At 38.6% G+C, this 27635-nt stretch overlaps 1 protein-coding gene across 1 annotated transcript in view; it reads left to right on the forward strand.

The window, feature by feature from the left end:
* The window catches only part of PCCA (propionyl-CoA carboxylase subunit alpha), a 274195-nt gene that overhangs the window by 165869 nt on the left and 80691 nt on the right, over positions 1-27635 (forward strand). The window contains exon 19 of the mRNA XM_039561855.1: positions 1799-1901. Within this exon, the coding sequence (XP_039417789.1) occupies positions 1799-1901 (103 nt within the window). The remainder of the gene's footprint in view (positions 1-1798; positions 1902-27635) is intronic.

The following is a 27635-nucleotide window of genomic DNA, read 5'->3' on the forward strand; positions in this document are numbered from 1 at the left end:
GCAGGAAATTCCTCTTCCTCTTCTTCAGGAACTCCTGTGTCTGTCGTGTTTCCTATCAGCCAGTCTAAATGTTTGGTGACATACTCCAATATGAGTTGCTGAGAAATTGTGTTGCACTCAATAGACCATGGATAATTCCTCAGATTTGTTGTTTTGACAATTTTCACTATATTAAATGTGAAAGGTGACACTTGGCATCGCTAGCACAGTAACAGGTTATTTTCAGTATCTGTCTTGTGAACTTTTAGGTTAGTGATAGAGGTGGGCTAAGGTGTTTGCTGAAATTTGGTGTAGGCCTTACTTGGCTTGGATCCAGGAGTAACTAAGGGTAAATATGCATCTATTTGTGTCTGATATATTTAGCATTTCCATTTCCCCTTTTCAGGCACGTGGCAAGGCACAATTTTTGGAAGCTCCTTGCCTCATTAAGTACTTGAATTTGTACTTGCTTAAGTTTCAGGTATCTAAAAACCTAATGTTCTTAAAATAATTGTTGAAATCCTTAGCAAGTCAGTGTGTTATCCTTGGCTTGGGCAGATAATTTCTCCTCCTGTGGCCTCTGGAGACCTCACAGGTGCTTCTCCCTGTTGACTCCGCAGGAAACCTGAGCACTCTCTTTTGGGAGATGTGATTCACTGGTCACCTAAATCCTCTGGAGGATGCATGTGGCATAATGTGTTTACAAGTTTTAAGGCTCTGAAGGCTGCAATAAAATGGTGTAGTAAGTGCTATAATGTACAATAGATTAACGTTATGGCAGAAATGATCCTTAGAGGGGACGTAAAGGTGATAAACTTATTATCCCTACAGATTTTTTCCAGAAAAACCTAAATGTCTAAGAGCCAGTGTGGAAGAAAAGCTATACCAAAATAGTGTGTCTTTGTTTTAATGGAGTTTAAATTACACCTTCCTATCTTCTGTTTAGGCTATGTGGTGCTTCCTGATGGTAATATATGGTGACCATTCATTAGAAAAGTTATAGTATGCTTTTGGCTTGTTATGGCAAAGTGGAAGAGACTCGAGAAAAGTTAGAATGAGGAAAATGAAAATGAATATACATTTAAATAAAATACCTGAAAATTGCATGTTCCACTCTGAATTTCGAAGAATGGAGGCTCAGTTCTCATTCCTTTGCTCTCAGGTGTGTGCTTTTTTAAGTTGAAAAGATTTCGGTTTCCTGTGTTACTTGATAAATGGTGCATCCACAGAATGCTGCAGGAATCAGTATAATCCTGCGTATGGGCTGTGATGATACATCATTATTTTTTCAGTATGCTTGAAGGGCTCTGTGTATGAGATACTTAAAAATGTATATTATAAAGTTACTTGTATTACTTGTTTGGCTGAATCTTTTGTCTGTAATTGGCTTTTAATTAAGATTTACTGAGAATGAGATTAAAGAAATAATGATTATATTTTGCCCTTAAAAAGACTGCTCCAGTTATCACTACTGCTATTCTCCTGCCAACCCACTTTCTCATCTGCTTTTCATCCTGTTTGAGCTAATTCTGCAGCAAGTGCTGGCTGTATTCAAGGGCCTCCTGTAACTTTATCAGCATACCCAGTGTGTCAAGGCAAATCTAGAAAGAAAGTAAGAGTGTATTTTCTCCTTATATGCTGTTTGACAGAAAAATGTATTTAGTATATATTTTTTTCAAGTATGCTCTCCAACTGTGTCTATAGATTAATGATACGTTATATCCTTCATGACCATCCTATGAGGCAAGCGCTTCTGGTTAACTTGGGACAAGCATGAAATCTCTGTTAAAAATTTTTTTTCTGTCTGTTTCTTTTTTAGAATTCCTATTGCTAAATCAAAGAGAAGTAGCTGGGAGCTCTCTGTGCGGCTAGGAGATGGAATTTACCCAGTTGCAGTTTCAAAGGATGGCTCATCATTTTCTGTAAGTTCTGCTCATTTTCTAAGAAATTCAGTGCATTGAGTCTATATATATATATATATATATATATATATTGTCCTTGACACCTGCTAAGATTCTCCATCTTTTTGGTGACCAAGTATAGACATGTGGTTTGTCTTTAGTAGGCATTGCTGTGAATTAGCAAGTGAGACTCTGTTAATTAAATAGTGCTAGTGTACTGAGATTTTTCTCAGGGCTCATGCCCATGGAACATTTTTGTATATAATTGTTTAAAAAAATAGTTTCTAAATAACTTTGTTTAGTGTTTTGTTTAGAAATAACATTGTAGATATATGAGAGCAAGAAAATAAATGTGATGTTGACAAAAATCACATTACCTTAGGCTAGTGTTTAGAAAAACAAATCAAGTATCCAAGGGAATTGAATAAGTAATCATACTGGAATGGCATTATTCAACACTCTGTGGTAGAACTGTATGTGGTCATAGTAAAATGCCAGTGTTTCAAGATGTGCTTATTCACTTCAGATGAATGTGTATAAACCATTGTTTTTTACAAATACTCTAAGGTAATTACTTAAGCATTTAATGTTGTCAGCATGGGAGGCAGAAGGACAGACCATGACAGTAGAAGAATGGTAATGCAGTGTTTGGTAATTCAGCCGGTCAGCAGAATAAAGCCAAGACACAAGCTGGTTGAAGTATTAAGAAGATAAATTCATAGGGAGAACTATTTTTATGTCTGGTAGTGGTGATTCCACAACCAAAATGAAATATTTTTTTTTTTAAATAGGCAGTTGACTTGTATAGTATTTGTTGACTCTCGGGCAAAAGGTTTCAAAAGAGCCTGAATAAGGCAGTTTTTCTTAGAATGGCAGTGACGCCCTACTTGTTGAATTGTTGTTTCAGAAGCAAAGGCCAAGTCTGCATAGAGTTTTTAAAATTGTACAGTACTCCTAACAGGCATCCTGTGAACTTGGATACAGTCCATTCAAACAACAGAACACCTCTGTCAGCTTTCAGCCCAGTTTAGAGTTGGGGTGGCACTGGCGTGTGTGACAGAGATAGCCCTTCCCAGGAGCAGTCATTGCCTTCACTCTTTCCATCCTTTTGTTGCAGTGTTGCTGCTGTGTGCAGCACTAGAGCTGCCTGCTGCTGTGGGGATGAGCCTGCTGGTTGCTTTGAGTGTTGCATAGGCCCTCGCTGCTGTGAGCTCAGAAATCTAATTCCCATAGTTAGACTTCCCCAAACCAGGGAGCTGTTTAGCATAGACAATTACACAAGCATACATCTGCATATGTACACACATTTTTGAGAGATTTTCTTGAGTCCAAACCTGTGTCTCCATTTAAATGGAACTGCTAACAGTTGTGATGTCTTGCAGCAGTATGAAAATTACAGCTAGTATAAACCAGTTTGACAAGGTATACAAGGAGTCTGATTTCTGATCCTCCAGTAACAAATGTGAAAGTTCCTTCTCATGTCCTTGTGTCCCTGCAGTAAATTACTGCTGTTACTGCTAGGCAAGGAGGCAGGAGCACCCCTCAGTGTCACAGAAGGAGTGCCTAAGCACTAGGGAGAATTAGGGGTGCCAGGTAGAGACTGAGTGTCTAAAAGCCAGGACCAGAGGATTTGTGACAACAGCTTTTGCATTTTGTTTCCACCCTAACCATGCCATGTATTAACCATGTATTCCTGGGGAGATATAATTCCTTATTTATATGTATCTGGAAAATACCTGGTGAAATAAATCACATTAGGTGGATTTCAGGAGAAGTCTGTTTCACTTAAACCTTATACCTATGAAGATATAAGTGTGTAGTGGTTTGGTCCAAAATACTCATTACTGTTTATCTGCTGTGAGATAAGAATTAGGAGAAATGCAAAACAGGCACCAAACTTGAAAGAATATAAAGAAGTTTATTAACAGACCTAAAAGAAGAGAAAAAAATTATACCACCTTCAGAACTCTCCTCCTCCCCCCACCTTCCTCCCTTCTCCCACTGACAATGTAAAAAGACAGCCCTTAAGATGTTCAGTCTGTTTACCACTTCCACAATAACCTTGTTCAGTCCATCCAGAAAGAAAAGTCTCTTCTTGCTCATGCTATGAAAACATTATCACAACGAGACAGCCTCCCACTTCCAAATATTGTTCAGTCCATATAGGAAGAGGAGTCTCTCTGCCTGTGTGTGAGTCCTTTCCCCTGACTTGCAGCTTTTCCCGCAACTGCTTTCGAGGGTCCACTCTTGAAGTTTTTTGGGGTACAATTTTAAGGTTGAGCCGTTCAGAAACAAAAACAGAGGCCCTTCTCCTTCCCTGGGAGCAAAGGGTCTTCATCATCTTCATCGTTAGGACTATGTCTGGGAGCATCTCTAGGAACTGAGGTTTTCTCCTTTCCCATTTGGAGCAAAAGTCCTCGTCTGGTTCATCTCTCCCTGTCCAAACTTCTCATGAAATTACAGCTGCGTCAGCATCTGCCTATCTCAGCACAGGTGCTTTTGCTCATGAGTTGAACACTCCACCCCCCATATCTTCATGAAATTACAACAGGATACTCTGATATATCATAGCTTCACAACAGAATTTCAGCTTTAAGCATCTCCTCTCTCTCTTCCCTCAGGTTTTCAGCTCTTCACAGCAATAAAAAGGGTTAATCTCACCTCGACCTTGCAGCTTTGCAGCTGGAATGTTGAATTTTTCTTATCGCAGTGGAGAGGGGGGAGAGCCGAGCCGCTCCGGCTGCCCACGGCAAGGCAGTGGGGGGGGTTCCATGGCTGGAACAGGTCCATGGCTTCAGGATGGCCGTGGCCCGGCCCGGCCTGGCCCGAGCAGGGCCTGGCCGGGCCCACTGGGCCCCCACACGGGCCCTGCAGCCACCTGTCCCAGCGCCGGAAACGAGAGAGAGCTTGGAGGGGGCATTTGCCTATTCTTAAATGTGGATCACAGAGGTGATCACAACTTTAAGTGGCTTAGAGAATTGTCCGTATTCAAACTGGCCAGCTGATAGGTTCTATCAGTTCCCAGAGGAAACTGTAAGCACCCCTTAGCAAGGACGTCCCTTCCGGGACTAGGCTTGCTAACCTATGACAAAGTGTAAGTTATAAGATGATGTGAAGATGATGTGAAGATGTAAGATGTAAGTTTTATAGTGTATTAAAAATTGCACCTGAGCTTGGGTATGTAAAAAGCAGGTAACTCTTTCTTAATAGCAGGATTGTTTAGAGTTAACACTTATTTTTATTGTTACTGGATAAATAGCAGAGCACATGTTATTCTTCATCAGTAATTTTCCTGGTGGTCTCCTGTGATTGTGCTGGAGACAAGAGTATATATAGTAAATATAGCACCGTCAAAAATCTGAATTATTGTTCAAAACTTTACAATAGAAAACCAACTGCCTTAAAACTTCAAAGAAGAGAAGTCAAGACTAGGAATGAGAAATCTTGTTTCTGATCAGGAGGTATAACATACCATCAGGAAAAAAAAGGGAAATTCAAAGCTTGCTTTATTAACTTTGCTGTCAGAAACACAAGCCTCACTTTTTGAACTTCTGCATTTACTTTTTGCTATTAAGTTGGTGTAACATGGGCTCCTGCCTTTGTGGCTTGTGTCCCCTCGTGGCTTGTGACAAAGATAGCTGAATCTGTGGTGCAGTTGATAGCCCAGTGGGAGGGCCACCTTCGCATTCCCCTTCAGAAGTTTACTTGTGCTGCAAACTGTGCTTTGCAGCAGCAGCATTTGCATCCTGATTTACTGTTTACCACAGGGACTCTTCCAGCAGTGACTCCTTTCTTTTTTTCTGTAACTCTTCTACTCTCACCAGCCGAAACCTCCCCACCTCGCAGTGTGCAGTGCTTTGTGCTCTGTGCAGGTAGTGGGAGCAGCAGGCTTCTCCATGGTTCCCACTGTTTCAAGCGGATCATTCGTCAGCATTTCTTTCTGTGGGTCATCTGTGGTTTTCTTCGTTTATCATGAGATTCTTAATGAATTGTGCAGTGTTAACTGCTCTTTGCTGCTCTTTATTTTTCAGAATTTTGAGGTTTGTAACCATCTGTTTTTAACTACTTTATTTGTAACAGAGGTCCTTGATGGGGGCTGGCTTTAGGCCACTTTAGCAGCCTTGCTTCCCAAAACGGAATGATTCAAAGGATAAGTGGTCAAGTGTGAGCGATGCTGTTTGCCTGAAGCACTGCAAACAAAAATACTAATTTTTATGATTCCAGTAGAGGTTAAAAACTTTTGTGAATCCTAATTTGATATATTTTCTTTTAAAATAGAAGCAACTTGGTTTTTATTCTGAAGCCAGCAACATATGTGCTAATACTTAAGTTAGTATAAAATTATTGTACTATAATTTTCTGTACCAGACAGTTGTTTCTGGTGATACCCTATCAACATAGCAAATGCTTTGCAATTAAGAGATTCCTATGACCTGACTTGAGAATTAAAATTTAGCAACTTTGATGGGACCTGCTTGCTTGTGTACAAAGAACTTGCCAACTAAATTAATGTAAATGTCATTTACTCTTTTTTCTTTGTTCTGTATATTAATTGCCAGAAGAATCTTTAAACTAACTGCTTGTCATATATACCACTTAGATTTTTAGAGGACAGATGGTCAGATTCTGAGCTTTGATTAGTGTTCTTCTTATGCTTAAAATTTTTTCTCTTGTCAATTGAATTAAAGAAGATCACTGCTAAAATAGAATTTGAAGGAAGAATACCTTCCTTTACATGCGACTAATGCAAAACAGCAACAAGCAGCCCAGAAGCATCCCACCACCAAACTCTGGAATCTTTTGTTTAGTTCAATTACAAACAGGAATCTTTCACATCTTGCCATTTTCAGTTGCCAGTCTGGCTATCAAATGGGTTTATTTTATGATTTCATTGATACAAAGACTTGATTGAGATTTGCTCTTGAAGGCTGGAGTCTGTTCTTCCTTGACAGAACTCGACTGTTCTGCAGGATTACTGAAGGGTGGGAAAGACAAAATCAAATGGGAACCTATATATATTGAGGAAACCTGGTTAGCTGTGTGGTTTCCCTGCAGCATATGAATATGACCCTTCAAAACCAGATGTCAGCCACCAAGGATGGTCTAGTTCCATGTGATGGAGGCATTGTTCATTCATAGGATGGTTTGAGTTGGAAGGGACCTTAAAGGTCATTTAGTTCCAACCTTCCTTCCAACCTAATTTTAGTTCAATGAGGAATTTTTAACAGTATTCTATGGAATAAGCTTAATTATTGAAAACCTTTTTGCCATAATCTGTTTTCTGATTACTTGCTACAGTATAGGAGTACTGTCTTGAGAATTCTTTATTGATGATTTGCATGATTTCTCTGCAAGTAACTGGTATTTTCCCTTTTCATGTTTGAAAACAGTCCTTTCTGTTAGGGTTCTTCATCTCTGTAGTAAATACATACCTTCCCAGACCACTTAGCCTCATCTTCTCATCAGTTTACTTGCCAAAGAATTTCCAGATGTTTTCAGTTACAAAGTAGCTTCTTATCATTGAAGTTGTTTATTTATTTTTTTTTTTTAAAGCATAAGGTGAAATAGTTCAGAAGTTACTTTGGGCAAATGGAAATTCGATATATTTCCAGAGGGACCTGTATAGGTCAAATGCTGAATAAGAGGAGTACAGAAAGCTAAATTCCTTAATTCAGGTTGTTACTCGAATGGTCTACCATTTTCACAAAACATTGGATCACTTCCTAAATCCAAAGTTAAGAATAGATAAATGTAGTACAGACATGAAATCTCTATAAAAATTTTTGAAGATTGTTCAGTCCAGTGAGAAATGAATGTTTTTAATAATTTTTAGGAAAAAAACCCAGTGTTTTTCCCCTATGTTTTTCTTGAGAAGTAGAGAATTTATTAGATACCTGTGTGGGTGAAAAATCAGCCTGTGTACCTCTTAACATTTCCAAGAGAAAACGTAGTGTAAAGTACAAAATGCCAGCATAAAAATAAAATCTAAGGCATTGCTGTCATCGTTATTTGAATACATCCTATATGATCAATATAGAGTGGGTGCATGTGAATGCTTTACTTTAGTTAGTGAATTCATGTTTATCTAATTATGGTTAAGCTTTGACTTCAAATTCAAATATAATAAGCATTTAATTTGGAGAACTTTGGTGTATTCATTTGCTGTAGATTTCATGACTGAGGGGTAAGTCGATTTGAAATTACGTCAGGAAATACTTTCATTGTATTGTAAATTCTCTTTTGGAGGGAGGAAAAAATGCTTAGGAAAAGATACCACCCAAAAATCAAATGGAAGTATGCAAAGCATCAAGTGTAACAAGGAATAGTATAACGGGAAATCAGAGCAATGATACAGAAAGTTGCTGTAATCAAGCTTAGTTCACATGTGGTTCCTTAAACACAAATGTGAAGGGAGTGGGATAGTAATTCAGTGCATATTAAGTTCTGTCTTTCCAGTAGTCCATGTAGAAGAATAACATTGCCTAACTCCGTCACTATAAAATTAATAACCTTGTTAAGAGAATCAATAAAATACCAGAATTATTATTACTAGTATTCTACATTTCTGGTATGCTTCAGGCACATAATAACTAATTGGTCATATGAAAGAAATATGAGTGCTGTATTAATAGGGATGAAAAGCAAATGCCTGCAGGAATTAAAACAATAAGAGGGGCAGCCAGTTGAAATACAAATTAACATATATCCCTAGAAACAGCAGGTGAAGACTTTCTGCTTAGCTACTTCTAAGTATATAATGTTACATATATTATATATTTGAAATAAAATATAATGTTGTTCCCTTGTCCAATATTAGTTTGAATGAAAGGGAAGTGCATGTGTAAGGGCACAAGTGGGTGGGGCAAGATCAGTTAGACAATCCTTTCAGCTGTAAGCAGAAAACTTTTCCTGCCTTTTTCCCCATGGTTTGCATTTTACTTGCAGCATGGCACACAGACTCTTCATTGCAGTACACATACAGTTGTGCAAACAAAACTCTGTTACAGAGTTCTATAGCTTGTATATGTATAGAAACTATTGTTGTAAAGGTTGTATACCTACTTTCAGTCTCTTAATTCAGGTTGAAATCTGGAGCATTTTCTGTTTGTAAGACCTGTGTATTCTGTATAATGTCACTTTAATGCAGTATGCATAATCTAGTGCTGTGGTGAGAGCAAAGCCCCCAGCTTCCATGCTTGCAATGCACTGGCTGTAGTAGCAGTGCTCCTGCTTGTTGACAGACTGTGGCTTTACAGATCCTGCATTCCTTTTTCTATAGTGACAGATTTGCTCTAAGTGTAGAGGTTGCTCCATCCTATCCTGATGGGGTGGGGACATGTGCTTCTGGGAGGTAAGCACTGTGCACTTGAATCTTTCAATCTGAGGAGAGCACCGGTCCCTGAGTTTTGACTCTGTGTGCAACTGCTTTAATTGCTACATTTCTGTAACTGCTGACTATGTTTTTTAATGAAAGTGGCCTTGGCCCTCAGTATCTTGTTGTGAATTCATTGTTTCTGGCGTGCATTTCCATTGCACTCTGCTGCATTGAATGTCTCAGAAAGTTTAAGTGCTGGGATTCCTTACATGAGATAGAGGTAAATACTGAGTGTCCTCATGTAATATTTGTATGTACTTGTATTAAGTGTGCTTTTGTACTAAGCCAAAAGAGAAGCAGAATGTGTCTGGATTGTACAGTTTTTTTAAATACCATGCCAGTTTAGCAGTAAGTATGTGATGGTACATACTTTCTTTGTAAAGAGAGATTGCTGGCCTGTGTTTGTATGTCTCAGATTAGTTTGGTCACGCAGTACTCCATGCACATATAGACAAAATACCTACAAAGTTGGGAATTAAAAATGACATGAAAAGTAATGTATTCACTATGTAGCTTTAAATATGCTCTTCCCTCTATGTCACGGCAGTGTAATAGCTTGTTTATAGAAGTTTTTGGAGATTTTTAGTTCTGCTACAAAACTCATAGTAACACATGGTCTGGCATCGGTATGTAGCCTACAAGACATTTTTAAAAACAAAATGCAATGAAAGGTCTGAAATGCTAAAATGCAAAATATTTTAAAAGCAGGCATGGTCAGTTTGGATGTTTTTTGTCTTTTCCTTGTGTTAGAGTCAGACTTCGCTGCTTTAAAATATATTTCTTAGTAGGAAGAGGAGTTAGGTTTTTACAATGATTAATTCTAAATTACCTAATGAAGAGTTTTACCCACACAGGTGGCTTCATACCACATTCCTGTGGTATGAAAATAGAGACTATATTCTGCCATGGGCAATGATCCAATGGTTCCAAGAATTCCAGTGAACAGTAAACTGAAATACAAATTAAAGCTCTGTAACAATACAGAGCAATAACATAGCATTTTCCTACTCCAGAAAGTCGTGTTTCTGGCATACAGCATTTAATGTGTCCTGTCACCCTTCAGTCTTCCTGTGGTCTTTTGGTGTAGGACTGAAAACATGGGTGTTGCTTCACTTAATTTGTGTGCCGTGCACACTTGACATCCTGCACCACAATATTCATATAATGATTTTCTAATTTCTAAAAGCAGTGCTTACATGAACATTACTTGGATGCTTTTCTTTCCACTGATTTCTCATCCAAGAAAACTGGAAAGAAAATACCAAACCAACTCCTTCCTGTGCCCAGAGACACCTCCAACAACATCCCAACCCCTCTTCCCAAATTTTGTAGAATGAATAGATTAAAAAATGTTGTGAGCTCCTCCTGCTGGTTCAGCAGAAACAATAGTTGCATTTAAAAAAATGCTAATGTAGTGTTAAGAGCCTGGCTTATTACCACAAAAGCCATAGTTAACTCTGCAGCTCCTGGATGCTGCTTCATCTTTAATTCTGTTCTCTGAGCAAATTTCAGCACATTTAATATTCAGTATAAGACTCTATTTTGGGATCTCTTGATGCTTTGGCATAAGGAGGAACTATAAGGTCGTTGCTGTTTTGAGTTGCTTTCTTAGCTCTAAATTTCTTTGCTGCTTTTTTCCCCTCTTTAATTTTTAAGTAAACCAGACTATTAACATTACTTAAATGTAGCTTTTATGGCTTATGAAAAATATTGCTCCTGTAGTGGATAGATGTGCGTCAGCTGTGACTAAATGTTTTGATGTAGTCTTCTCAAAAGATAGACTAGAAGAGCTTTCCTTTGAAATACGTGAAGCAGTTTTAGACACAGCTTCTCAGATGGATCTAATTAGTCTTTCATATAGACTGGATGTCCGTTTGTTGCAGCTGAATTCTCATTTCATTCACCCATAACTAGAAACACCTCGCTTCAAACGTGTTTCTTCAAAGAAAGAAGGGTTTAGGGTTCCGTGTTTTACTGCTTTTTGATGTTGGTTTCCCTTTAACTGAGAAGACCTTATGTTTATACAACTGTTATTATTAAGAAAACATAGCTTTGTTCATGAGAGTTCATTCAGTGTCCATGTTGGCTGTTGGTGGCAGTTGGGGATCTGTGGAATACATCTTGCCACACAAGACTAGTGGGACAGCTGTATGGCTGGCTATTAAGCTCATTGTAACAAAGATTTGAATGCAAGCAGGATATTCTAATAAAACCGTGGAACTTGGTTTGTGGGTGGATGAAAATTAAGACTAGACTACGAATGATCGGGCCCTTCAATGGATGGCAGTCCTATTTGTTATTTATACACAGTAGTCACCCAAGAGACATTGTGCTCTGTTGCCTGTTTAGGATGTGTTTACATGGCGCAGTTCACTGCAGCACAAAGGAGCCTGTGCTGACTAACCTAGTTTGGGCAGTGCTGCATTAATGCTGCTGTACTTCTCCTAGTTGGAATAACTTGTTTAGAGCTGGCATGTGGAGCTCTGTGTAACAGTGCCTTGTGCTGTGTTGTGAAACTTCTACAATCAAGAATGTCATCAAAGGTGTAGTAGGAAGTGTCTGATCAGTGTTAAATATTCAGAGTGTGATACTTGGATGCAGCTATGGTTGATCTTTAAGGAAAATGAGTGGAAGGAAGGCAAGATAACAGATGCTCTGCCCATGTCTATCCCCCACTGGCTGCTTTGTGGTCATGTCGTCATTTAGACTAAGTGGAGTTTGCAGGAATAGGATGGTAGTGCTGGCTTTACTTCTCTGCTTTCCAGGAGAATAGCTGAGCCGGTTTTGCCACTGGACATTGCTGTTATCTTCCCTGTGAAAGGAAGGGCAGTCCAGCCCTACTGCCTCAGATGGTGGCACCTAGGACACGTTGATAAGAGATGTAGTGGTCTGCAAGCAGTCTCTCATTAGTGGAACTGGCTGGTCTGCAGGGCTGTCCTGTGGGTCCCGGTTACTTGTGCACATCAGTAACTCCTTTTGTGTCTGCTGGGAAACTTTTTCTGCAGTACCTCTTCCTGCCCCGTGCCTCACCCAGTCATTTCCTCCATTTGCCTCTCACCATGTCATCCCCATTCTGTCCATGGTGGCTTCGCATTCCCCATTTGTCCTGCCAGAAAGCAGGACTGGGTCTGCTGTGTATTCACTCACAGGTTGGCCAGTCCAGCTGCTGGGTGAAAACCAAATTGCTCTTATCTGTCCAAGAGCTGAATGGAAGCACTCATTTTGTCCACTGTGCAGCTTTTCATTTTCATAAAACTTTAAAGGGATTTTAATATGTCTGGTTAATACTTACCAGTCAGTGGGTTCAGAAGTTGAGTATGTGGTGAGAATTTAGAGGAGGGACATGCAAATAATAAATGTGCATTTTGTTAGCATCTTTTTCCTTTTGAGATCAGGCTAAAGGTACTATTTCTGAAAGGGTTAAGAAAGAAAACAAGGCTGTTTGGAATGCAGGAAGAGGGAAATTATTTTAAATTATTAACAATGAATTGCATCTCTGTCTGTGGCTTATAAAGAATAGAAAAAGGAATCAGATTTAAGTAGTCATAATCTACTGCCAATATTTCATGTTCCAGAGAAAATCTCTGTATCTCAAGGACATACAATAAATTGAAATCAACTGGAAACCAAAATAGACCTATAACTCCATAGTTCTAGAATTATTTCAAGTCATGCTGTATGTACCAGTGTGGTGGATTGACCTTGGCTGGACATGAGATATTCACCAAGCTGCCCTATCACTCCCCCTCTGCAGCTGCACAGGACAGAGAGAATAAGACGGAAAACAACTCGTAGGTTGAGATAAGGCAGTTAACTAAAACAAAAGCAAAAGATTGCATATATGCAAACAAAGGAAAAGACAAAATTTTATTCTCTGCTTCCCATCAGCAAGTGATATCTAGCTACTTCCGGGGAAGACTCCGTTCCTAAAAGGTGATCATGCATTCAAAAGCCGTATCTGCTGCCTGTTTACATCTTTTTCCTCACTGCTACTAATGTGTCATTTTTCAAGTCCTGCCTCTTTTGAGTTTGTTCTGGTTTCATTCTTCTGATTGGTCCTAGTTTCCATTCCTCAATTGTCTTGCCTGGTTCATGCTCATTGGCTGGCTAGTGTGAGTCTCCCCTTTGGACTTCCACATCAATCAGCAATTAGTCTTGGTTCTCTTCTATAGAACCTTCTCCTACATAGCTGTGTGCTGCTCCACAGGCATACAGACTTTCATCCATGTATTGGTCCTTATTTTCTTTTTCCAGGGCCTCAGCATTGGTTTTGCTTATCCCATTTCTTCTACCATACAATCTGTCTGGTAGTTCTGTTTCCAAGATCACTTTCTCACTCTTAAGGTAGTTTTCTCTTTACTCTCATCCTGTACTTCTAGCTCCTTCTTCCTGAACAATCAGTGCATGCTTCCCTCTCTTCCATTCTCTGAGATAGGTTTCATGTGTTTCTGTTAACCACTTCCATTTCCTTCCTCCATTTTTAGCCTTCTTTCCCAGTGAGTTCCCCCCTGCCCCCTTTACTGCTTGCTCCAAATTTTCCTCTCCATCTTTTCTGCACCTCCCTCCCTGACACATCTGATCTTTGTCCCAGCCTGCTTTCTCCAGTTATGGGGCCCTCAGTGTCCAGTTTTTGTTGCTTGTGGGTTGTTTATGCCGCTTCTTCTTCCTTTGCTGCTCAGCCCTAGCAGGAGTAAGCATTGAAACTCCAGAAGTGATAGTCTTATTAGTTTTATGCTTGACCTGGTATTCTACAATCCAAACCCGCAATTTCAGTGGGAGGCTGTGTTCCTCCCTGGGCCGGTATATGTTAAATACAAGGAAGAATCTTCTGGAACTGCGGCTGTGAAGTGTGGTGACCTACAGATATAGATAGGATTTGCCTTTTGAAATGCATAGAACTTGCCCAAAGTTATGCAGTTTGTAGGAGAATGGTAGAGGTGCATTCCAACTGTTTCACTTCCCAGGCAGATTTTCAAGCCTCTGTTCTAATCATAAAGGAGATGTTTCAGCCTTTCATAGAAAAGTCAATAAAATTTAGTAATCTGGCCAAAAATGTACTCTTGTTCTGTGTCAGAAATAGCTGCATATTTCTCTCTGAAATTTGCCCTCTCTGAAATCACTGTTCAGCCTAAATAGAGTCCATCTGAGTTATAAGAAACTGAAAATGCAGTGTGATGATGGGAGGAGTTGGACAACTTTGGTACTAAGGCTCTTCCCTTCCCCCTCATGTTGTAGCCGTGTCCCAGCCCCATGCCTTTTGGCAGGCTCTTCCTCTGCTTCTCCCATGCTCCTGTCTTCATTCCAATCTTGTCTTTCTGTTGTGGCTGCCCTCTTGTTTCCACCACCTAACCTCTATCAGCTGTTTCCTTTATTGCTGTAATCGCTGTGTATTTTCACACAGTGACCTCTTTGTCACTGTTGGAGCAGCCCAGCTGTTTGATGGCAACAGACTAGTTTGCATGCACAGTTTTATCCTGTTTTAATTTCGTATTTTCTTCTAGCTGATAGGGGAGGAGGGAAATCATACACCTTTTCATCAAGCCAAACCGGCATCTTGATTTTTATGATGGTGAGGTTTGCATACTGTTAATTTATAACAAACATAATTTTGAATAACTTAGCTTCTTTTGTGTTGCTGCCTGTTCTGAGCTTCCCCTCCCCCTCCCAAAGACACATGCTCCTGCCCATGTGCTCTGAGCTCCTTTGTTCCAAGCACGGGCAAAGCCAAATGTAACTCAAGACTCTTCAGCAGTGTCTGATTGGCCGCTCACCCCGGGTCCGCCCCCAGTCCGCCCCTTTCCCCTTCTCCCAATAAAGATGGTCGAGGGGAGGCTCTGTCCTCTCTCTCAGCTCAGCTATCTTCCTGTGAACATCTCTTGTCGTCTGTCTCATTTGAAAGCTTCTAACTGCAGGGAATTGAGCGAGCAGGGAGCTCTGTTTCTCCCTCTTTGCTTCTGCTGATGGTATTTGCTTTGCAGCTGATACAGGTACTGATTTTAGAGCTACTAAAGTGCTAGATCGCCCGTGCTACCTCTCAAGGCTGCTCGAGGCTTTCTATGGCATTGAAATACAAGCGCTAGCCGGTATAAAGCTGAAAAGATACCTTCTACACTTTTGTATTAGTTTTATCATCTAAACTGACGAAGGAAAGGTACATTGGTGGCAAATCATCACAATAAAAACACAGAATGATCTGGGTTGGAAAGGGCCTTTAATGATCTAGTTACACACACAGAGACTCACCCCTGCCATGGGCAAGGACACCTTCCACTAGATCAGGTTGCTCAAAGCCCCATCCAGTCTGGCTTTGAATATTTAATATGCAATAAGCAAGAATGAAGACTGATTTTGTTGTCTAAACATAAACAGCAATAAATGAACAGAAGGATAGAGGTAGACAGATATATCCAAATGTCAGAAAACTGGAAACCTGGGCTTCCTTTAAGAGTTAAACAGACCAAGAACAAAACCAGCTGGAATAAGATAGCAGCAACTTTCAAGATAAAAAAGAAATAGATCCTCTTCTTTACACAGCTGATGGATTTTTCCTCTCCTTGGCAAAGGAAAACTTGCAAAAGTAGGTGAGTTAATAGGAGCAGAGGGGAAAGGGACAAGGGATGGTCACTGTCAGTCACAATCAATCTCTCAGTCTACACAGCCGAAATCTGCGGTGAGATGAAGTCATATTGGCCCCTTATGTGGGCTACATCTGCAGTCCAAAGTGAACCATTGGTGATTTAGAATTGCTCAGGCTGACTGTGCAGAGTACGAATCTTCATTACTTCTTTTATTGTAGTTTATTTAATAAATCCCAATTCAAGAGATGCGGTTGTGCTTTGTAAAAATGTGCTTGAAAAAAACCAAAGTGCCATATGGTTGTAAGAATGAATGCTTTTAGGAGTTTACAGAGTGGGATCTTTTGAACCTGTTGAACAATTCACATTCCCAACAGAAACTGGTTCAATAGCTATGGGTGTGTCCCAGAAAATTCAACATTAGTAATGCTTTCCAGAATAGGTGGGAAATTGTTTTGAAAATGGCAGTGGGAAGTATGTTCAATGTTGCACAAAGCTGTTATTTTTCAGTCATTTGGGACTATTAATCTGCTTTCCTATATCTGTCTGGCTCTTTCTGTGGATATTCTTCAGATGGAATTTTTTAATGGTCTGCATTAGTTTATGATTTTAGCAAGTGTACTTCTGGTACAGATAGCTGGAGTGATTAACAGATGAAATGACTTCAGAGTATAAATTCTCATTTGGTCTTTGAGGTTATATTTCATCTCTGTTGTATGCCTTCCTAATTACCAGCATATTTCAATACTTAAAGTTAGAATTTTAAAGCATGTATTATTCAACTTCTCTAGATCAGAATTAAAAACAACATGGGCTGACATGTTGTATTATTTCTTCAAAATTTGATAATGCATTTTCTTTCTCATTTAAGCTTAATTTTCTTCTAAAAATATTAAAGCAAGAATTTTTTTTAAGCCACATGGTGAAGTGTGGTGTATTTTTCAATTAAATTATTTTTGCTTGGATTGTCTTGGGTTGTTATTTTCTTCTCTTGTTAAAACAACACTATCCTGTGTTGTATTTTCAGTGGAACATAGCAGTTCATCTCTGAACCTGCATCAGTGTGTCTTGTCATTGGTGGCAGCACTGAAGAAGGCTCAGTGCAAATTTTGCAATTTTGTTTTATCCTCAAGAAATGTCTGAAGACTAAATAAAAAGCACAGGCAACTGTTGTAACAATATGATTTAGATACAGCTTTGTGACTTCAGATAATCTCAGAGTATATCTTCACTGTGTTGAATTTTTTTCCTTGTGAAGTAATGGCATTAAAACCCAATCTGTGCAAAGCACGTAGAAGATTAATTAACACTGGGAAGAAAAGAGATGTCTGAGCCTTTCACCTGTAGATACCCTTTATCTCCAGCTGAGTGTGCCAGCCTTTAATGCTATTTGTCATCTTCCCCAACAGGTATCTTGATATTTTTTTCCACACTGGCTTTTATACTTTGAATGACTCCTGTAATGCCAATACCATGTATTAGAATATTATCCTCCCACACAAAAGCCTTTAAATATTTTTTTGGCTTAAAAAAAAAAAAAAAAAAAAAAGACACATTAATTTAACTGGCATATACTTCCTTTCAGAAACAATTAATTTAAGGCAGCATTGACAAAGATAAGATGTCTATTCCCAATTTAAGGATGTTGTATATACAGATTTAAGGCCTGTCTGTTACGATGATTTTTATGTAACTGTTTTTCACAAAGAGGGTGTTCATTATTTTCTGCTAAATCAAGCACACACAAGGAGAGTTCTACATACTGCTTTGTTGTGGTTTTATGGTGCACCCTCCAGGGTGGCCTTTACCTATGCAAGGAGCCATCTTGGCTTGTGCTGTTGGATTGGAAGGAATGAAATGGGTTATGTAGACAGGGACTCCTTTAATGAATGGTGTCCTTATGTGGTGATCATTCGGGCAGAATGGACCTGTCTGGCTGCTTCTAAATGTGAAGTCATTTAATTTTTTTTAATGGTAAAGCTACTATATGATTCTTTTGTTTTATGTACATGAATATTCACACTTTTATCTTTACATTTTGGGTATATGTGTTTAAGTGCATACTACTTATATAAATGTGTACATTATATTTAATGATATTTTAGCACATTATTGAAAAAGTATAGCATTATTAAGATACTTATTTACAGTATCTTAAATCTCTCAATCAGGGAGAACTGATTTTTTTGGTATTCTTTTATTTATTTTTTCCCTGGTTGCACCTTTTGGCCTTCCTTAAGGAAATATATTTTGTCTGAGCAATCTCTTGGGTTTAGATAACCTTGAACTTAAGTGTTGTGGGAATCCTGCCCTGAGCTGCATGCTGTCCTTTAACTTCTATGGAAACCTTATCATAAGCACAGTCTGCTTCTTCTCCTTGTTCCAGTGTAAGGCATCTGTATTTAAAATAGTAGGCATAATCTCCGTTTTGATTGCATGCATCCAAGATAAAAAATAGTTGTGGTTGCAGTATATCTTACTTTAAAAAAGTGATTTTTGCAAGTCTCAAGATGGGATAAGACAAAACAGATTTTATTTTTCTGGGTTTGAGGTTTTTGTTTTTGTTCTGTTTCATTTGTAAATTTAATAGTAATACAGTTTTATTAGATCATTCTGCATTATGTTGTATGACAGAGGAAATGGGGCTTTTACAGATGTGAGCTATTGACAGTTTAGGTATCAGATCTAACACAACAAAATGGCTTATTAGGATCATGGAAAGCTCTAAAATTCTTGTGCCATTACTGGATCTTCATGGTACATGCAACTTTATAATGTTGTCAGTTTTAATGGAAATAGGTGATCAATGGTTTTAATTGAGGGAGAAAGTATTTAAATTTTCCTTTAATTGGTTGTTAGTTGGTGATAGGTAGAAGGATTCTAATGATACCAAAGTGTCTCCTCACTGAGGAACTGCTGGTTATCTGGCACTGGTTACTTCATGGATGAGAAGCATGTTTGTCTTATGGGAAAGGCCTGCCCAAAGTTTCTCTCCACAGAAATGAACTGTTCTTTTTTCACCCAAAACACTTCAATATGCAAGGTCTTGTAGGAACTATGCAATTCCATATGGAAAATGGACAATGTCTACTTTAGTTACAGTATACCTGCGTTACCATTTTTTTTTTCAGTTCTGCCTGGATTCCTAAGTGACAATGGAAAAGTCAATTATAATATTTTAAATTGCTTGTAGTGGGTATATGTGGTTGTTTTGGTGCCAAAGATGAGCAACATCCTCATGTCTGAAGGAGCTCATCTGGTGGCCGCCTGTCTGATGTCAGCATCCACACGTCTGTGTGTGTTTTTAAGCAAAGACCCCATTGAGTGTGAAGAGCACATCCCACTTGACACCCCATGCTCTGGTCTGTTTTGAGTCCAGCAAGGCAGAAGAAATAGGCTGTCAGAGTAAGTGTAACTTGGAAAGTTCTCCTTTTTCTCTTCCACCTTTCTTAGTAGTGAGTTTATTGCAGTTTCTTTTCAGCATCTAGGGCTGAAATCATAGTGAATGTGTAATGAGAGCTGCCAGCTTTTTATGTTAGGGAAGCAGGCAGCCCTATGAAGAAGACATGGTGTAAGCTGGTTCAGAAAGGCCACTTTATCTGGTTTGGATTGAAGGATACCACACTGTCATTATCGAGTCTCGGAAACATTTCTTGTGGAAAAGTAAGCTCTTAACATGATCAAATTCTGGCAACAACTTGTAAGACCTTCAAATATTTTCTCCTGAAACTACCACTATGGTTTTGTGATTGCCTAAACTTAAAGTGAAACAAACTTATCATACCATTACACATCTGTTGTTCCAGATCTCAATTCAACCATGTTTGGCTGCACTGGTCCTACAGTGAACAACATACAGATTTCAGTGAACAACATACAGATTTTATTTTTAGGGCTGTTATAAAGCAGGAAGCACTGCAGGAGAAAAGAAAAAGCATCAATAAGTAGGTGTGGAATTACACCTATTTGGAATCACATAAAAGGATTGATTAATTCCATATAGTCCACATTTCCTCACATATCAAAGTCATGGCAACAGATAAAATAAAAGCAGGTAAACCAGTGTTCTTATTGATATGACTCCATCTTGACATTATCTTAATCCACTACTAGGTTAACTAGATGTGTAAAGTACTTCCAACCTCTCTTTCCTGTCTACTTGAGCTGCTTTTATTCAGTATTTCTCTGCTTCTGAAGACATGAGGTTCCTTTCTACATAACATAATGGTAAAGAGGATTTTGTTATTTTGAGCTTTATTAATTGAATTGATGCCTTCAGCAAGAGTACAGATGCAGAATGTGTGTCTTTACTGAAGTATATTCAATTTTTATCACTTTTAGGACAGTTCTGCTGTCTTTTGTCTGGAAATAAAATGGGTGAAGATGAAAAAATTGGCACATATTTGATATGAAATGTGATACTAATGTATCTATATTATGGGTTTTTTTTCCTAAGTAGCAAGTAGTGTAATGGCTTGATACCTTGAAAGAATTGGAGAATTTGAAAAGAGAGATCCCTCCTTTGTTTACATTAGCTGACTGTGCTGAGGAAAAATACATAGGAAATTTTCGTTGTGAGGTGGTTGGAATTTTTTCTGTCAGAGAATATCTGTGCCCAGGGCCTCACTCTTAATGGCATCAAAGCTAATTCAACCTGAACAATCCTGAGCCCATGGGTAGGAAGATAGTAGATTTCTGTAAAAAGATGTGCAAAGCTACAAAATAATCAAATGTTGCAGGTACTTAACAAACAGAAGACTTGTAAACTTAGTGCAGTAACTGGCATTTTCTTGGACAGAAAATTCACCAAGCTCCAGGTATTTTGAGAGTTTCTTTTCACTAGTTCTGAATATTAATTTTTCCCAGTCCTACTTGCCATTGCTATCATTAGACATCACCTTTGTTGTGGTTATAACAAGGAAACTCCCCACAGTGAAGATCAATGCACAGTCAGGTAATTACAGTTTATATCTATGTTAACAAACTTTGATTATTTTGTAGTCAACTGGTGCTGTAACGCAAAATAGAAGTCTTCCACAACTTTTAAAAAAAAAAGAAATCTCATATTTTAAGCTATTTTTGTGGAAAATGTAGACATCATTCATTGTGGGGAGCAGGAGTTAGCAGTAAACCCAAATGATGGGTGCTCTAGCTTATGGAGTCTATTATTTTAGAATGAACTCGTCTGAATTCAGTTTTCCTAGAATGATTATTCAGGAATGCACCAAAATTTTTCAAGACTGCTGAGAAAATAAATGCGTGAAATATACCTGATTTTCTTCACTGTGTCGTCTTTATGTCGTTATAAAAATTCAGTGTTAGGATTTTAGCATTTCATTATGCATTTAGGGCTTTGACAGCTGGTCTTGTTGTTTGTTCTAGGTATTTTGACCTTTCCTAGACACTTCACCTGTGAACTGTCAGAGGTGTCTGTGCATGTCAGACTTCATAGCTGGCAGTCATGAGTATGATTGCTTTGAAAATTGGATAGATAGACAGGTTTTGTTTCCTGGATCATTTTAAGAGCAAAAGAAATAGGCTTTTTTTGTCAAGTTCAGTTGTCTGTGCTGAAGAATTTTTACTGTTTCCTAAGTATCTCTGAGCTTACTGATTAAGTTGTCTGCTCTACCATCTATTGACCAGAAAGACAACTGACATCATTTTAGTTTACCCATTAAAGTTACTATTTCTCCAGTCCTTCACCAAAGCTTTCCTATTTGGATGCCTGCAAAACACTGAACCAGAGATTAAGCAGCAACCATGCTGTGGCCAATTTTCTCTTAGCAAATGGTGCCATTGCCAAGTCCTTTGTCAGGCAGACATGAAGTGTTCATTTTATGGGGAGAGGTGATGTGTATGGCTAAGGGCAAAGGCTTTGTTTTCATGAAAATAACTCTTGCAGGTAAAAGAGAAGGAAGGAGACCTAAACCCTGTGTTTTGGATATGTTTCCCTTATAGAAGTATTTTTCATTTTTCCTTAAAGAAGGAGTGTTTGACTGTCCCTAGCCAGTAGTTGGGGCAGAAGGAGGTTGGTGTATCTTAGTTCTCTAAATTTGTCTGGTATTGCCTTACCATTGTCTTGGCTGACCATGTGATGGTGAACATGACAAATGACTCACTGTGCAAACCAAAGAACCAGCGTAGCTCTTCTGTAGAAGAAATCAGTTGTTCCAACAAGAGTTGTTCATACAGCTCTGTTGTACTCGGACAGTATGTTGATCTTTGATTCCTGGGGGGCCTTCATCAAAATCCAGGATTAACCTTCAGTGTACCTGAGTTTCCAGTATCATGCCTGGGCTGGAGTGCTGGAATCCCTCTCCTACCTGTTGCTGTAGACAAACAGTGGCTTGGCTGTTCCTGTACAAGCCTCCTTTAGACTAACAAACACTACTAGCACTGAGTTCAGCGTGAGAGCCAGCAGCCACTCATCCATCTGCCAGTTTCGTGTAGTGGGAAGTGATTAAAGCCTTTCTTTTGTTGAAGCTTTACTGGTGCAGTTAGGAATACCAGATTCTTGAGGCCAGAGCCTTGAATGCCTTAGGAGGAATGTGTTGCAGGATGGCCATGGGGCTGCAAGGCTGGAAGAAAGGGAGCCTTGGCCCTGGCTTCTAGTTCTGGGACTGCTCAGAGATTTTGCCCAGTGACTGGTTTTGATACAAATGAGTAAACACAAAATTTAGCCTAAGTTTTATGGTCTTGCAATAAGTACAGTATGCTAAGTAAAATAATTTTTGAGTGGTTTATACACTTGGGTACTGCTATTAATCTATGAACATGAAACTTACACTTGTTCAGCATTAAATTTTAAGAGTTGCCTGAACTAAATGCCATTTTTTCCCCTTAAAAATTGAATATAGCATCTATTTAAAATATAACTTATGGTTTATATCAGCTAAAATCAGCTGTTCCACTTCTTGAAGTCTTTCCAGTTCTAAAAAGACCATCCTTTCTGTAGGGGAATGAATAATGTAGGTTAGCTTGTTTCTGTGAGCATTTATTACAGCCACGCAGAGCAGTTCCTGGAGAGGTTTTCTATTTCTTATTTAGCAGCAGTGAAAATCGCAATTATTCTGTTTACTTGGCTTGCCACTATGGCAAAGAGTAGCTCTTTGGACTGTGAAGAGGAAATGTTTGTTTTCTCTGGCTGCTCCTTGCATATGCTGCTCCAATTATAATTAAATATGAATATTTACTGATAAAATGGGGCATTTTTCAGGTTCGGTTAAATTGATTTTTTAAAATCCAAGATATAGGCAAAGGCAACCCATCTTGTGTTTTGTATAATGCTATTCATTATACAGAACTGATAGACAATGTAGCGAATCAATAAAATATCACCGTACATGTCAGATGAACATTAGGGCTGTAAATTCTTCATCAGGAAGAATCTGTAGGGGAAAAGAGGAAATAAAAAGCTAGATCAAAAGCGATGTGGGGAATTAATGTGGAGAAGATGAAAGGGAAGGAAACGAACAATAGGGTTGATGTAAGTGGAGGATTAGGTAAAGCTGAAGCAATCATTTTTTATGGAACAGATGAAAATAAATTGAGAATAATTGTTATGGGAGGTGCAAGTGGTGGCAAGTTGAAAATGACGTGTGTTTAATGGCCTTATGAAAACTAGGGCTTGCTCGTGAATTGTGCCTGTCGTTCATTTCCAAGGAGTAGCTTTCTAATGGTTCTTGTACTATGGTGTGCTGTTCCATCAGAGGCATTCACACAAGCTTATTGGATTCTTTTGAAAGTTAAAATACCGTGCTAGCATCATTCAACATTGTTTAGCTCTAGATAACAATTTTATTTAAAATATTTGAAGTCAGGCAAAGCCTCCATTCACATCTGCTGACTCTGTACCCACAACGCTAGGTTAACTGGCTTGTTTAAAGGAGCGTTTACAGACACAGTTCATTACTTGGTTTTGCAACTTAACTCTGAAAGTTCCTAGAATACAAGATAAACTGAAATTATTATTAGGGCGAAATTTTATTTGTTTGTAAGCACACTAAGTGTTGTTAATAATGTTCTAGGAATAAGGAAAGCCTATTTTCCAAACCTGTGCATTAGGTTGATGTGCAGTTCTGTTATGAGGAGTACTTTGAGAATAATCAGGACCTGGTGTTATTGTGTTCCCTGGCTGTCCTCTGCTGTATCCCACTCCATGCAGAAGGTAAAGGAGCCAGATCCCTGGCTCTCAGATCTCTGGGTCATTCCATTCTCTCACAGAGCAGCAGTAGTGCTGTAAACAATCAGTGTCCTTGTGCTTGGGAAAGACCATGGAGGAAAATCGGAAGGGACAGTGCTACCTTCTTTCTTGAGTCTTTTTCCCACAACTAGTAGGAGAAGCCCTGAGTAGGGGGTGGAGGAGGCATTTGTTCTTAAGGGAAATTTGTTGCTCACTGGTTTAAGAGATTCTTTCTGGAGAATCCTAATTTTTCCCCCATAATTCTGCCTTACTACTCACATCAGTCAAGAGCTATGATGATTACACCGGTAGGAGATTTTGAAACTTGTTATTCCTGACTGTCCTCTGTTTGCCAAAGTTCATCTGTAAGTCAAAGCACTGGACATGGTGGTGCCGGAGGGAAGTCAGTGTGATGGCGTGGTATTATGTACTTCTGTCACTAATAATTTGGAGGCTGTCTCTTTCAATATTTTGCTGTTTTTCATAGCAGTATATTCAAGCCCACCTTCAGTCCTTGTTGCTCTGCCTGTGCTGTTCTCGATTCCTCACCACCTTTTGAATAATGAGGCCTTGAATTATAGACAAATGATGGTACCAAGCTCTTTATAGCCCTCTCCCTACCACTTATGATCTGTTTGATTTTTCTCATGTGTGAAGTTAGCTCTGTTAAGATGATTTTCTCAGTAGGGCCTCTGTATAGACAGGGACTATGATTCCCCTGCTCTGAAATTGTGTCCCTTGCCTTTTTGACCTTGTTCTACAGACACTATATCATTGAATCCGAAATTAATTTTTCATTTGCTGGTGTTTTCTTTTAATGTTACTGAACATTTTCCCCAAAGTTTGTTACTTGCTTTTGGAATTATTTTAAAAAAGGTTGATCAGCTTTTAAACACTTTTTGTCTTGTATGTCATTTTTTTCATTTTGCCTGCTATTTGCACTGTATTATATTTCCTGCTGATATACTTGCATATTACCTTTCAAGCTATTAAAAAATATTAGGAAGGTCTTAACCTTTTCGCTTTGTTTCATTGACCATTTCCTAAATTTTCAGTTTCCAGCTACATTGATTCTCTGGATTTTAGGTGCAGCCTTCTGAAGGCCTGGATCTCAAAAAATGCCTTGTGCAGTTATATTTTCTCTTATTTTCTGGGTTAAAGCTTGGATGGAGCAAAATCTTTAATGTGGTCTTTTCAGTCTCTCTGGTGCTTCCAACTACTTGCTGTTATAATGTCAAAAGGTAAATCTTGTTTCTTAGTGAGAATGAGTTTCACACTTCTCGAAATAAATTTAAGATGGGCTGCTTGCTCCCCCATATCCTATCGTTGGAGGTAAACTGCAATTGCTTCTATACTGTGTCTGTATACAGTCTTTGTGGAGTATCAGGTGAGTCATTTGGACTGGCTTATCCCCTTAAAAGCAGGGATGCTCCTGGCAGAGTTTAATGTGAATAAGGGAGCAAAATTAGTTCAGAATCATTGTGTTCCTTGCATTGAGCTCTTCTCCAGTCTCCTAAGAGAAAGAGGAATTTCTCTTATGGAGATTTTCTTGTTCTTTCATCCCCGAATGGAGCATCTCTGTATTCTCATGCAAGGACCATTTAAAATGACTGGTATAGTGGAGTCTAGACGAGTGTACAAGGGTCCTCATCTCTTACATAGGATGCTTTCTGCAATGTGTGTTAGAGTCCAGACAGATTTACTGGGCTCAGGAATCATTCAAAAGTGCTGGGAGAAAGTGGAAAAATGTTGGGATTTCTAGGACTTCAAATACGAAAGCATTAGGATCCACAGATAAACTTCCCACATTTTCTTATCTCACTGATGTTTTTACAGCTACACTGGAGAAGATGAAATGATGGCTGCTAGAATGAAAGATTCTGTCTTGTCTTCCAAGTTTTTAGAAAAAGTTGATAGAAAATCGGGTTAAATATTAATGGAGTTTCTGAAACATCTCAAAATGTTTAGAGATAGCACCATAGTACAATTCTGTGAAAGATAAGCCTTTTGTGACAAAACCTTCAAAAAAGAAGTCCCATGGGAATACATTTCCCATGGTATTTAAACCAGCATAGGCAACTGTAGTGTCAGGATGCCCCTTCTGTTGCTGCCTGAGAAGCAGAGCTCATGATTGTTGGGTATTTTCTGTCCATTTTCTTCCAATCTGACATCTAATTGGTATCTAATTCATATCTCCGTAATATCAGTGTTGTAGTAAATAGGCAGCTTAATGTGTGGTGATTGCATGTTTTATTTAGGGCAGTGTAAAACTTACTCTGCTCTTTTTGACAGCTGTTTAAAAGATGTGTATTTTTTATTTGTCCAAAGTCTGAATATTTATAGGTGATTAAAATAAAGAGGTTGTTTAGCAGGTGCTGACTGCAATTTTGTAGCTGCAGTATCATAATCACTTCATGAGGTTTCTCTGTTGAGGAAATTGTCTTTGTTTAATGCTAAAGGATGTAGGTAATCTGTCTCTAATGCCAAATTATTTCAGGGTGTGCACTTCACTTTTTCCCCTACATTTACGTAGATTGGAAAACTGAATGTTCCAAACAACTTGTGGAACAGTTTCCATATCAACTTTTATGTACTAAAAATGTAATTAAAATTGTTCAACCTAAAACATGAAAAAGAACTCAAATTTAATTTATATGGATTTTTAAAAGAAAATATTGTTTCTTATTTAACTGTTTTTGTTAGCATGGTGAATTTGAATTTATCCCGGTAAAAGTCAGTGGCAAGCCACTGTCACCTATTTAAATGTAAGTAGCTGGAACCATGAGGAAATACTGAATTTGAAGAGGTATCTATTCACACACAGTGCTTTTATGCCTTTTGAGTGAATTCATGGTAATCAGGTTGTTAACATAAACAATGCCATCCCATTAACTTCTAAGGTAAATAGCATTAGATGCAAACATCTTTTTTACATTGCTACATGACTTGATTTGTTCTGCATATGGAAACACTTTAAAACTTTTTTGCATTTCCTCTTTTGTGTAAGTGGCTTATGACTCTTGTTATATCTCATCTTTTACCTGCTGTGTCAGCTTTGCATCCTTATCCCCTGTGCACTGGCCTGTGTTCTTCCCTTTCCTATTTATCACTGACACATCTGGAGTGGTGACATTCTTATTCCCTTTTCTGGGTTTATTTTAAAGCTAGAGGAGGCGTTTCTAAAGAGGGAATATGCTTACTACTACTAATTCCTTACAGTTCTTTATTTTCCCTGCAAGATGACTGGTGTGTTTCAATAAAAATGAGTATTTTTGTCTTGGCACTGGTCAAATATGCCCAAGAGAGATGATTCAAGTGTGTAGTTGGGGAGCAGGAAATGATGGAAGGCATTTGGTAAGGATTTCATGATGCTATTACTTCTGACCAGCTTCTGAAAAGTTATCAGATAAAACACTTGCTTTGGTTTTAAAGCCATTGAGCTTTGAAAGTAACCAAACAATGGGAATAGATTTATAGCTATTTTTATTGCATCTAGACTCTTCTTCCTCAATGCTTATTTTTATTTCTAAAATGAAAGTCTGCTTATATCTCCTGGCTCAAAGAGACGGTCTCCTACAAACACTTTTTCTTATACTTGAGAAACATTACAGCTAGTCTAACTG

This window comes from Corvus cornix, chromosome 1, assembly GCF_000738735.6.
Source record: "Corvus cornix cornix isolate S_Up_H32 chromosome 1, ASM73873v5, whole genome shotgun sequence".
In the NCBI taxonomy this organism is placed as follows: Eukaryota; Metazoa; Chordata; class Aves; order Passeriformes; family Corvidae; genus Corvus; species Corvus cornix.